Source organism: Astyanax mexicanus, chromosome 6 (genome assembly GCF_023375975.1).
Source record: "Astyanax mexicanus isolate ESR-SI-001 chromosome 6, AstMex3_surface, whole genome shotgun sequence".
Lineage (NCBI taxonomy): Eukaryota > Metazoa > Chordata > Actinopteri > Characiformes > Acestrorhamphidae > Astyanax > Astyanax mexicanus.
The window spans coordinates 35,374,726-35,387,829 of record NC_064413.1 but is presented as its reverse complement, the minus strand read 5'-3'; the positions used below and the strand labels follow the sequence as shown (position 1 = coordinate 35,387,829).

The window sequence follows — 13,104 nt, the reverse complement described above, 5'->3', positions numbered from 1 at the left end:
TGATTTGAATGTAAAAGTTTATAGCTTTAAAATCAAGGAGCAGATCAATATGAATGTGTTTCACGGTTTCAAGATGTTTTCTAAATGTTACATTGTACACACAACACAGAAAATATCTTGACGTAGACGTTTAGGGTTTTAAAATAATTTTTGTTGCTACTTTTGGAGTGTATATACTGTGGTGTGGCACCCCCGAGCCGCCGTGCCGCGTGTGACTTTAAGCAGTGCCACGATTGTCCGACAGGGGGCGTGTCTCCTCCGCGCTGTCTGACGGAGCCGCTGCTGCTCCGCCGTTCCCTCCAACAGCCCAACTAGTTTCCCCGGTTCTTCTGTCGCTTCAGCTCTTCGGCTCGCGCTGCTTCTCCCCGCTGAGGTAAGGCTGTTTCTTCTGCTTTTTATTTATTTTCGGGACTAATTTAAAGCCGTGCAGGAGCGCGGAGAGCCGGAAACGGAGCACAAACTGCTTTAAATAGGCTACGAGTCTAGAAACCGCTGGAGAATCCGTCAACTTGTGGCTCGGGCTGCGTCCCGAACCGCGCAGACGGATCCGCCGCGAGAGCGATCCATTATATCCGACTTAAACTTCATAAAATACGGGCGCGCGCGTGTGTGCGTGCGTGTGGGTGCGTGTCGTGGGGGTGGGTGCGCGCGTTTTCCCATGAGGCCATCTTCAATATCTGGGAGGGTTAGGACGGGGAGTTATTAAAGCATATTGAGATGTGACCCTCAGTCTCTGCGCAAAATCTCCTCTTAGATTAAAGCGAATCCCACCCGAGCACGACCACAGAGGAGGGGTCTGCACTGAGAGAAAATATGAGAGGAACATTTAAAGCATATATTCTACTTATATTCTTAAAAAAAAAAACAGACAGTAAGAATAAGAACCGTATCTGATTTAGAAACTATTCACAGGTAACCTAAAGTAGAGTAGTATCTAAGTGTAGCCTCCAAAAATGTTCATACTGAGTTTACAGTAAGAATAAATAAGCCTATAAAAAGATATGTATCCAGGCATCCATCTCCAAGTTCTGAGCTTTAACAGACCAGCTTCAAACCTTAAAGCAAGAAACTCCGAAACGTGCGTTTTTAACCCGACCTTTTAATTGGGTTGGTGGTTATTGATTTTGGTTGGTTTTGGGGGGTGGTTGTGTGGGTGGGATTGGGTGGAGAGGAGGGGAGGGGTGCACTAAACCAGTACAGGATGAGGATGAGAGATTGTGCGCTAGTGCTCAACCCCAAAAAAGAGATGATAATTTATGTAGCTCCAGCAGACGCGCTGCCTGTGGACAGAAGAGAGATTCTGCTTGGAGCCGTTATTGTCAGGATCGTGTTTTCTGTTTCTTTTTTTTTTTTAGGATTTTAATCTGAAGGCTTTTTGAGGAGTGATCTCTATTTTGTCTTTTGGCATTATGTTTATTTGGATTTCATTAGAGTATTTTTTGCAATTTTGTTTAGAAAAAAGATGAATGCATTAAAGAAAAAGAAAAAAAAGTTTATTGTCACGATAAACTGAAGACAGAAACGTGGATAAGGGAGCTTGTTTATTTTGAGTAATGAACTTTTATCTGCTTCATTGTTCCAACTTCTATTTTAAAATCCAAATAAATACAATTCCAAGATGAATGAGATCACCCTTCAATAAGCCAGTCCTCAACCCCCAGTGTTAGCTAATATATTAATATATCAATATAAATAAGTACTGTCTTAATGGTGTTTGACTTCACTAAAATTAGAAAAAGCCCCATTAAGTGAAGCTCAGAAAAACCCTCACTTAAAACTGCTTTGCTGAACCGCAGGCCTCCGTGTAGAAAGCAGCCTGACTTGTGTTAATGAGCGACAGACTGTCTTCACGTTGAGCACATTTGGCGCAGCAGTGAAAGTAGAGCGATGTGAGGAACAGTGTGTATCTGCCGGTATATAAGGCCGCTCTGTCGTGCTGCCGCTGTCCGCGGTGCTGAAATACACCCACTGCCGTACCAACGCAAGAGGCGCGAAGTAGGCTGGTCCTGTTGTGTACAGACTACAGTAAAATCTCGGGATGCCCACACTCCCACATCACATCACCAACAACAGCCAGGGTGGAAAATGCAGAGTGACAGCTCGGTGATACAGAAAGTGTCTATTGGATATCAGTATGTGGAGGCCTAAAGCTGAGGAAATAGAACTGAAGCTTGACATTACGCAAAGTAAAGTAAGCTCATCCAGACATTGGTTTATAATTTTGTTTGCGTGGTTAGAAACATTACTGCAATGACCTGAGGGTAGTATATATAATAGTGTGTTAAACAAATATTAAAGCAAGTAATAAAAACAGGGGGGAGGAAGCAAGAAATATCAGCCAGATGTCGCCACCTAAAATAGGACTAAAATGTGCGGTTCATCGGTACAATCACAGAAGCACGCAAAAACAACGAAAACATGCGTCCAGAACGGAGACTGAGTTTTTTTTCCAAGGCCTGTATGTAAATGAGCGTACTGTAAATTACACTGTCAGAAACAAAATAGTACAAAACTTAACTGTCACTAGGGAGGTTGATCCCTGAATGGTACGTCTTCAGTAGCCTATTAGTAGCTTAGTTTAGATACATACTTGATTTGATTTGAATTGTTTTTTTTCCTTATACTTTTAAGAAACATAGTTTGACCTAAAGGGTTATGTCATGTCGTAGCTTTGAGGGTACATTTACACACAACATACAGCCATGTATGGTTCCAATAATTTGTACAAAATATTTTGACTCTCTCGGAACCACTTTTTCATACAAACTTCACCATAAACTCATTTAGATTTTTTTTTTGTCATTTTATAATTTCCCAATACAGATGTGCCCGTCCTGTGAGACAGCATGTAGAGCACATCTGTATAGAGAAAGAGCACTAAGATAAAAACCGCTACAAACTGTTTTAACATACTATAACACAGCATAACGTGCTTTTATCATATTCTGATGGCTATTTCGTGGCGCTTGGGGAAAAGCTTTTGCAAATTTCACATTTTATATATTTTTTCGTGTTTTTATTTGTTTTATTTATTATTTTTTTGCTTTTCAACAACTCCACGCTGAACGCAGTGGAAGGGGTGGGGGTGTGAGGGTGGGTTTGTAGTGGGGTCGCATCTGATGCTATCAGTAGATAGATGAGAAGAAATCTGTGAAATTACGGAAGGAAAGCCGTGAGCGGTAGTTGTTTGGGCGCCGCTGATTTATACGGAGGGGGATCGATGCGCGGTCAGCGACCCCCTGCCAAACACGACCATCGTCTTTCTCTCATTCTTACAGATACATACATACATACACACACACACACACACACACACACATACACACACTCTGTCTGTCTTTCTCTCTCTGTATCTATCTATCCATCTATCTATCTATCTTTCTCTCTCTTTTTTTTCTCGCGCGCCCTCTCCTTCTATTTCTCTTTCTCTCTCTCTCTCTTTTTCTCTAGCCTCTGTCTCTCTCTCTCGTTTTTTTACTCGCTCTCTCGACGTCAGTCTCTGCGCAGCAGTGCGGTAGAAACGCCGGCGGAAAGCTCGGAAAGCTCCAGTGCGTGGCTCCCTGCGTGCGCGCGGCTCCGTGGTGTCTCGCTCGCTCGGTTGGTTGGTCGCTCGGTCGGTTATTGGTCAGTCAGTCGGCCATAGGCTCGATCCGGTTCTCCCGTCCTTCAGCACCTAGAAACCCATCCAGCTCGAGAGCTTGAGATCCTCTGATCACCTCCTCTTCCTCCTCCTCTCTTCCTCCTCTCCTCCTCCTCTTCCCCTTCTACCTCCTCCTTCTCCTCATCCTTTCTTCCAGGCTTCCTCCTTGTCGTGGATGGATTTGGCCCGGATGCCTCCCGTCTACTAACATGGACGCCCCGGCGCTCGCTCAGGCGGAAGGCTCAGGCTCAGGCTGCTGCTCGGCGCATTGAGACGGACACGCAGAGGAGGCTGGCGGCCGGAGCCGCGACCATGCCGTGATCATCCCGTCCTGCACACCGCACGATCCGGGGGGAGCCTTTCTACAACGATCCAAAGGGAATTAAAAAAACAAAAACAAAACAACAGCAAGAAAACAACAACAACGACAACATCAACAACAAAAAAAGACAACAAAAGACCTGTCCGTTCTTCTGTTTTCATCCGCAGGCATCATGAAGATTACCTCCCCGCTCATAACTCATGCCAGATTCAGGTGCTGTGTCAGGCTTCTGCTGCTGCTTCTCTTATGTGTGGGATATTCTCGAGGAATGCCGCACGTTTTGAGATTCGGTAAGAGCGATACTCCTTTTTCTCCCTCTTCTTTTTTTTTTTTTACCCCAGTCATTGAAAATAAAGGCGAGTTGTTTTGGGCGCCATAGTTGTTTTTGTGCACTCCAGGGTTCACGTGTTGCTGCTGTGACTGAGTCTCTCTCTCTCTTTCTCACTCACTTCTCTTTACTATCAGCCTGCCTTTCCACATGCATGCACACACCCCGAGGACGAGGGTCGCACATGCGTCTGCAAAAAACAACACTTCTTGGTAGATTCCTGTGCTGAGATATTTTGGAGTTGTATGAGTTGTATAGTGGAGGGATCTACTGATGTGGATAGACCATAACATGATGCTTCATTACACTGTGTAAATCACTATCACTGTGGCCTATCAATCATTTAATCAATATGTCAGTCAGTCAGTAAGACAGTCTGTCTTTTTCTCTACTTTAGTTTGTTACTTTATTTGAACACACAGCAGATATGCTTCACATTGTGTCGAAAAAAAAATCATATTGAATAGGTCAGAAGAAATGCTCTAAAATTACTTGAAATTGAAGTTGACATTTTAGAGATGCCTTGCTTTTTTTTTTGGACAACGACAACATGTATATATTTATAGATAGATAGATAGAGTGTTTTGCACAATTCTACAGCCACTGACTTTCCCAAAGGCAGCTTAAACCCTTTTCCTAATTTCCCTGAATATTGCCCCTGCCAATAGAAAAATAGTAACTTCACAGGAGAAGTAAAAAGTATTCTTCTCAATCACTCACATGACTTTAATGGGCAGTTTTCCCAGACCAGATTTAGGCCTAGTTTAAGACAACAAAGCTTTTTGTATGGAGATTTTCTATTAAAAGTCAAATATAGTCTACAACTATGCTTAATTCCTGTCTTGGAATCTGATCCTCAATGGAAGAGTATCATTAATATGGAATAATTTTGGAGCATTCCTATTGCCCCATTAATCATTACAGTTTGACACAATGTGAAGGACAGCTGCTGTGTTCAAATGTATTAGATTTAGTAAACTAAAAATAGCCAATCATTAATGAAAAGAAAATTCATGGAGTGTATTTAAGGCCTGTGAGACAAACCACCCTAAAAAAAGCATATTCAATGGAACTGCATCATAATTAAAGCCAGTAGTCTCATTATAGCTCATGACTCTCATGTGACTCTCATAATGTCCGTTCAAGTGATGCTCAGTCTCACTTATGTTTAAAAGTGTCTGGAAAAAAATGGACATCTGAATAGTCATCTACACATCTACCCTTTGTCGGCGAGCGGCTGGATTTAAATATTTCAGGGCCCGTTTGATTAATTCAACACCATTGGCTGTTGGTGTTTGTTTAAAGTGCAGTGTTTCTTCTCTTTCTCTCTCTATCTCTCTCTTTCGCTCTCTTTCCTTTTTACACCGGCTTTTCAGCTTGCATGTTGCTATTAGCAACCGTTTTGAAGAAAGCTTTGGTTCCAGCTGAGCTCACCCTCACCTCTCTAGCACAGAAACACACTCAAAGGAAAAGCTGTGTGTGTGTTTCGTGAGGCACAAGGAGAGTTCACACTTCTGATCTGGTTTACACTGTGGAAGATATAGAAGATGCAGAATAATGACCTATCTGAGAGGGGATGGTGTGGATGGTGGGGACAGTGGGGTCAGTAGGGATGGAAGGAACGGTGAGAAAGGGCCTTGTGCAAACATCAGGCTGTTATAATGACATGACATGAAGCGCTGTTCTTCTACGTTAGAGGTAGACCTGTGTGAAGTTTGCCTTTTTTTGGCCTCACTCAATGCGATCAATCTGATGTGAACTGCACCCTGGGGAATGACTACAGCACGGCCTGCACTTTCCTTTAATTATGTGATGTGTCAAAGCGATTTCCTGATCGCAGGAAGTGAAGTGCTCGTTTGATTTAAGAGGCGCACAACACCAACACCGGGGCTGCCGGGATGGAAACGAGCACAGGGCCACTGAGGCTCATTTACAATGCGCTCGCCTTTCCACTGTGGGATAGAGAGTTTGCTGTAACAAACTGGTCTGGGCTGGTGTGCTCTCATTCCGCATGCACAAATAATCCGATGAGAAAACCTGAAAAGCGGGATTCATGTGTCACTATAAATATTTTAATAGGCCTCCAGTTCTTTTGCCAACAAAGAAAACCAGGTCTACTTACTTACAGTCGACAATCAGCCGCGGGGCCTTTTTAAAACGTCTGGATTTTTGCTTCGTTTCATTGTTTTATTTTATCGTCAGGTGTTCGGAAGTTGTATACACTTCATAACAGTACGTTTTCATCTCCCTCCTGTGAGACATAAGCAGAGACTCGCACTCACTTACAGTACAGCTGCGTAACACGATTAGGGAATGAGAGGTTGCATTATGGTGAGCGGTTTTGGCGGTTTTGGTGGCTCGTTTGAGAGACATGCTCCAAGCTCATTGTGTTGAAGCGCAGGCACGGTGTTAGCCTGCGTGTTTACAGGTGGATTACTGTAATCGGACACAGACATCCAGTGTGGCCAACATCCTTTGAGGAACGCGAGCACTACAGGCGGCGAACAGAGAGAGGAGGAGGGGAAACTTACTTGTTGTGAATTGAATCAAACAATATGACCATAATAAAATAACTTCAAGCCATATGGGCCCTTATGCCACTGCTGATACAGTATTACAGTATACGGATATTAACACATTATCTGGTAGCTACGAACTGAATTACTAAACAAATAACTATAAAACTAATATTCAAGTGATTAAAGTGGGCCCACATCCAGGTCCTTAGAGTTGTTTAGTTGTTGTTTAACTCATAAAGACTGTGTACCTATGTCGTACATTGGACCCTGTAGTGTCTATGGTGGTTTAATGGAACTGTCTTGGCTCATAGTATCTGTACCTTCATTTAGGACAGTGTTTCTTAATCCTGGACCTGGAGGCACCCTTTTTTATATTGCTCATTTGTTGCTTTGCCTACTTTCACGTCATTGAAATAATCAGTTCATTAAAGTTATTTAAGTCAATTGTGAGAACCAGGGTAACCACTAAACTGTGCAGAATAGGGTGCCTCCAAGACCAGGGTTCAGAAACACTGCAAATTTAAGCTAATTCCAGTACTTCAAATGATCTATCCATGCTATCGCCATCGCCATAGCTACTGTTGCTAGGTTGGACAAGCTTTGTTGAACTGCTTATCTGATGAGAAATTTTTATGAGACACTGATGATTAGGGTACTGTGATATACCATTATTAGATATACTGTTGTATGAAGATTGATGCTTATCATACTGTGCACATTGGCTTAATAGTGGATCGAGAATCCCACCAATATGAATATAATCAAACAATTAATTGAGAAATCTGCCAATTAATCCGTAATCAAAATAATCTTTAGCTGGAAATAAATTAGTTTAGAGCGTTACATCATGTTCAGATTTCTTATTTATTTATTTATTTTTTAAAAGGGAGACATTTTACATAAAAGTCTATTAAAAAAACTATAGAAAAACTATGTATTATAATAAGAAAAACAGCAATTGTAAAATACAGAGTATTATGATAGTGCTAAAATATGATTTTTTTTTTACCGTGATAATTTCATACTTTTGCAACCCCAAAATATTTGATATTTCTGTTGATATATCAATATGTTGATATTTCTTTCGAAAGCACTATTTTTAGGATATATTCCTGATTTTTCACAACCTGCTTTTTAAAATATTTTATTTACCTTAACAATAAAAAAATCGGAATAGACAATAAACAAGATGTAACATATAGGATTAGTGGTCTGTTAATTTACTACACATGTTCAGTAAATGCGGATTTTTAAGACCAGCTTTGCTTTTATAGCAGTTTTAATGGTGTAAAGTACCCAATAGTTATGATATACTAAAATGCAGCACTTTTACACTATCTCTAACGGGTGAGATATGTTATCGGCTGAGTGTAGAGTGTAGGTGGCAGAATCCTAATAATCCTTTGAACTTGTGAACTGTATCTTCAGCGAGTATAGATCGTAGTCCATCCTGAAGTAAATTGAATGAGCGCAGGCTATAACCTGAAGCCGCTTACACAGAGGGAATAAGTGATTTCCATAGAATTGGCCAGCGGGGGGAAGAGGGAGATAGTGCTGCTGTCTTTTGCATGTGTCATCAAATTCCTCCCATCAGGAAGCAGCTGGCTGGGACAACAGCTGGCTAGCATCCTATACCACATAGACAGACATGCTTACACACACAGAAAGCCCACATGAATCATTTTAGTCAGTTTAATCCAATGTCTGTAAGCCACCGGTTATTGGTGCACTGAATAGAAAGGTTTTGTCAACGAGAAAATGGATGGAATTTTGTAATGCATTGGTGCTTTTCAGTTTAAACTACTCATAGAATGGATGTTAATGTACTAAAAGGTAGGAAACCTAACTTGCAAAGGTATAATATCAGTGAAAGATAGAAGTGTGATATATGATATGATGTATCATAACATTCATTTTTTGGGGGGAAAAAACTGTTTGAGATGCCATAGAACATTTTAGTAGAATATTTTACCTACTGTGCATTGTTGCTTATCATACCTTATTAACCCTCCAGTTGCGTTCATGTCATGTTAACTGGTTTTGCGTTTGACTGGGCCTTTATAGCTGAATCTAAATCTTATAATATTACAAATATGATCACACAATGCTGTGATTAATCTTTGATCAATCAGAAGGAGTGTGGAGCTGAAGTGGCTCCTACAGTACATTCTCAGAGAGTTTTGGTCGCTTTGGTGTTCTTTAGTAGTGTGGTGACCCAGGTGGTTGCTGAGGGGCTTGTGTGGCTTGTGTGTGGCTTGTTAAACCTCCTGTTTTGTTCATTGATCAGGAACAGCAATGGTGTTCCTGGGTCAATTTTACCCCGTTGCATGTTTAATTATCCAAAAACTCTCAAAAAGCAGAGTAAATATTTAATGACTAACTCATTCATTGTTAATTTTTCTATCAATATTTAGAGCTATGGTGTTCCTTACCTCTAACAGGTAATAGTTAGATTAGGATAATTCACTCATTTTTCATAAAAAAATACATTTTCAAACTTTTTTTAATGTTTCACAACTTTATTACTTTTAAAATAACAACATATAAAACACAGTAGTTTTACATAACATTGAAACGTAACATTGCAATGTTTGTTTGTTTTTGCAGGGGGTGGTTTGCAAATATGTGAGATGAGCCGTTTTTATATTATATGGTGATTAAATTAATAAAAGCAAGCAAAAGAAGTTTTATACCAAAAAAGTACTTTTAACTATCTTTTTTTTAGACCTTCAAACTTTAAAACATAACAGGAGGGTTACTTGTTACTAGTACATTTGTATCATCTGAAAAGAGGATTGCACATATTTTTGCATCCCATTAATTTGAGGAATATTAAGTTTTTATTTAGCAAGAAAACCTGTACATTTGTCAAATTTGACCATAGTACATTAGAAGGGTTTTCCAATAAAAGCAAATATTGTATCTACTGTGGTATCACTTGAAGAACATAGGAGTGTTTGATACACCAAAGAATCCTATTTTTCCCCCCGCCCCTTACTTTGTATTAATGTTAGCTAAGCTGCTATAGTGTCTTTAAGCATCACATAATACGTATTTAGCACATATATATATAATACATCCGGAGGTGTTTGGACACATAGCTTTTAGACAGAAGCAGCTCATCCATGGATTTGATGACCCACATATATTTCATTTCATCGCTTCAGCTGCTAAATGGCTTTGCACTCCCGCTAATACCATCACCTGACAGCACTGGAACAATGTATGCTAGCCCAGCCCAAACACAGCTTGTAAATAAGAAGATTTACGGGGAGTGAAAGCTACTTAGAGACAATACGCGGATAAGCGGATGAGTGAGCAATGGAGTCAGGTATAAAACAGGAAGGATCTTTCACAGGCTAATGTCTCAATTAATCTGTTTACCCTAATCACTCATGTTAGGAAGGCGTCTTTCAGATATCGAGATTCGCTCGTTTTATCAAAGCTATTATGATCCTATCCGTTATTTGACAGAAGGGTGTGAAGTCGATGCCGAATGCATGGAGGGTATTGATTTAGAAATCCAACCATTACTCTGCTCCCCACAAATTGCAACACTTTAGACACAGCAGCACTAATCAGATCTTCTGAATAATAAAAAAAAAAGATTTATCCTAGATATGCACCAAATTGCAAATTCTGGCCTGAAACCAAAACTGAACAAAATTAAACATTTTACTGAAGACTAATAACTGAATAACTGAACTGAATGTTTTTTTTTATTAAATTAAAAAAATAACATAGCCCAGATGTGACTTTTTTCTTGCTGTTCACACAAAAAGCAATTACAAAACTACAATGTACTATTTTTACGTATTGAATACTTACCTTTTTTAATATACCAGCAGACGTACTAACAAAGAGCAATAACAATACATTAAGAATAACCTCAGCATTGCTATTCTAATCAAGAATTTACTTCAGCAGTGCTATTCTAGTCATGCACGTAGCTAGATATTTGCTAGTATTGACCCACGCCCTTCACTGGGCAGAGAAGAAGAAAAGAGGGGGAGTGAACTCAGAGTATTTGGGATGGAGTTCGGGGCAGCTTTGCTGTAAAGCGTGAAGCCGAAGCCCCCCCTCTCATGAACAGAAACATGAGAAGAGAATAAAATTAAAGAAGGAGGAAGATGGGGAGGAGTTGGGTGCGAGGTTTGTTCAATGAGCAGGTAGAGAGGAAGTGACAGTTTAAATAGGGAAGGAAGTGGGAGGAGTAAGGGCGTGGTTCACTCCCAAAATTTAGTTATGATACATAACTCCACGATACCTCTACAGTTGCATTCTATTCAGAAATATGTCTCAGCAGTGCTAGTCTAGTCACATACTGTATTTACCTTAGTAATAATACATTTACTGTGCTATTCTTGTCACACAACTTAACAGTGCTATTTTATTATAAAAATAATTTGCCCTCAGTAGTGTTATTCTTATCAGTCATTTACTTAAGCAGTGCTGCTGCTACTCTGCTACTTAAAAAAAAACATCCTAACTTTAGAGGAAACTCTGCAATGTGGCTTAATAAATAAACATGAATAAATGAGTCATTGTTTGGTATACATTATTTAGTCTTTTCTCCTATTCGGGTGAATGTTTTAGGTTGCCAAATATCCTGTGCTTCCCTTCTGCCTTCATTTGCCGTGACATTCCTTCCCGAAGACTTCAGCTGCTGTGTGAGATGAGATGAGGTCAAGAGAGAAATGGGCAGTCAGTTTGTTTCTGTGTCATTGACTGCTGTCTATCCTCGGTGGTGCTGACCATTCGTTTGGAACAACACTGACCCTGATGACCTCCTTCGCAGTGCAGACCTGTTCCTACCACCAGTAGTTCAGTAACCTTCGGGTGTGTGCTTGTCTGTGTGTGTGTGAGTATATGTGTGTATGTGTGTGTGTGTGTGTGTGTGTATATGTGTCTGTGAAGGAGAGATAGCAGTTGTGCCTCCATGAACTTGTACTGTGCCATGGGGAAAACATAGAGGGCACAGTACTTCTCAGCTCATATTTCAAGGTTGCCAGTCATTTTTAGTTACTTACCTATTCCATACACACGGCAAGGTCACAAGTTCTGCTGCTTTCTGTCTTTGGCATGCAGAAGATGCACAAAACTTTTAAAGATGTGATTTTTTAAAGATGATATACTGTAGGTCCACTATGTGTTTGTGGGCATGCCTTGTAATAAATGCATTCAGCCACTTTAAGTTGCATATATTACACACTCAGCTTGCCTCTAGTATGTGTAGAGAATTACTGCCAATAGAATTGGACTCATGAAAACATGAAACTATAGACATTGTGTCAGGTGGGGGGTAGAGGGGTGTAAAGACCCCCCCCCCCCCCCCCCGCGTTGAGCTGTGAAGCAGTGGAATAGTTTGGGGATGTGTTGGGCACTTTTTTTTGGGACATTTTTGTTGCTCAACACAATCAAATCCTTACAGCAATGTTCCAACATGTGTTAAAATATGTTCTCTCACCAAATCACCATTATTGAAACATTATAAATATATCTGAGCAGTGCTATTCTAGTCACAAATCTACATTAGTAGTGCCTTCCTAATAGTACATTTGACAATATGACACATTGGACAAAATAATACATTGGACAATATGACCAGCATTTATATCACAATATATTTTTCTTAATTTTGATCAATATAATGTAATCCTCTATTTATATGAGTATTACACAGCCACATATTACAGATGCTACAAATAATGTGCATTGGAAAAATGTGTTAAAATATATGTTCTCACCAACCCCCCATTATTGAAACATTATAAATGTATCTGAGCAGTGCTACTCTAGTCACAAATCTACCTTAGTAGTGCCTTCTTAATAATACATTTGACAATATGACACATTGGACAAAACAATACATTGGGCAATATTACCAGCATTTATATCACTACATATATGTTTTAATTTTGATCAATAAAATGTAATTCCCCTGTTGATATGAGTATTAAAAAGCCACAGATTACAGATGCTACAAATAATGTGCATTAAAAAAATATGGTCATACCAAATCACCATTATTGAAACATCATACATGTATCTCAGCAGTGCTTTTCTAGTCAAAAATCTACCTTAGTAGTGCCTCTCTAATTACACATTTAACACTATTGGTATTCTAGTCACACATCCATTCACATACCTTAACAGTGGCGTTTTTATTGTAAAAAATGTATTAATACCAAATCACCATTATGAAAACAATCTGTATTGTTATTATATACTGATATTTAAGTACTGTCCAGCTGTAGTCCCAATAATGTTTGTATAACATATAGTGTATGTTACT

The 13,104-nt window shown here is 39.8% G+C and overlaps 1 protein-coding gene across 3 annotated transcripts in view; it reads left to right on the top strand.

Annotated features, from left to right (window-relative positions):
- The first annotated feature begins 287 nt into the window (after positions 1 to 287).
- Positions 288 to 13,104, top strand: part of grik2 (glutamate receptor, ionotropic, kainate 2) — a 239,150-nt gene continuing 226,333 nt past the window's right edge. Inside the window, exons 1-2 of one of the 3 annotated variants that reach the window (XM_022673602.2) lie at positions 288 to 373; positions 3,798 to 4,252. In XM_022673602.2, the coding sequence (XP_022529323.1) occupies positions 4,135 to 4,252 (118 nt within the window). In that variant the 5' untranslated portion in view covers positions 288 to 373; positions 3,798 to 4,134. Of the gene's footprint in view, positions 374 to 3,200; positions 4,253 to 13,104 lie in introns of those variants that run through there. The other 2 variants (XM_022673604.2, XM_022673603.2) reach the window with 2 other exon arrangements.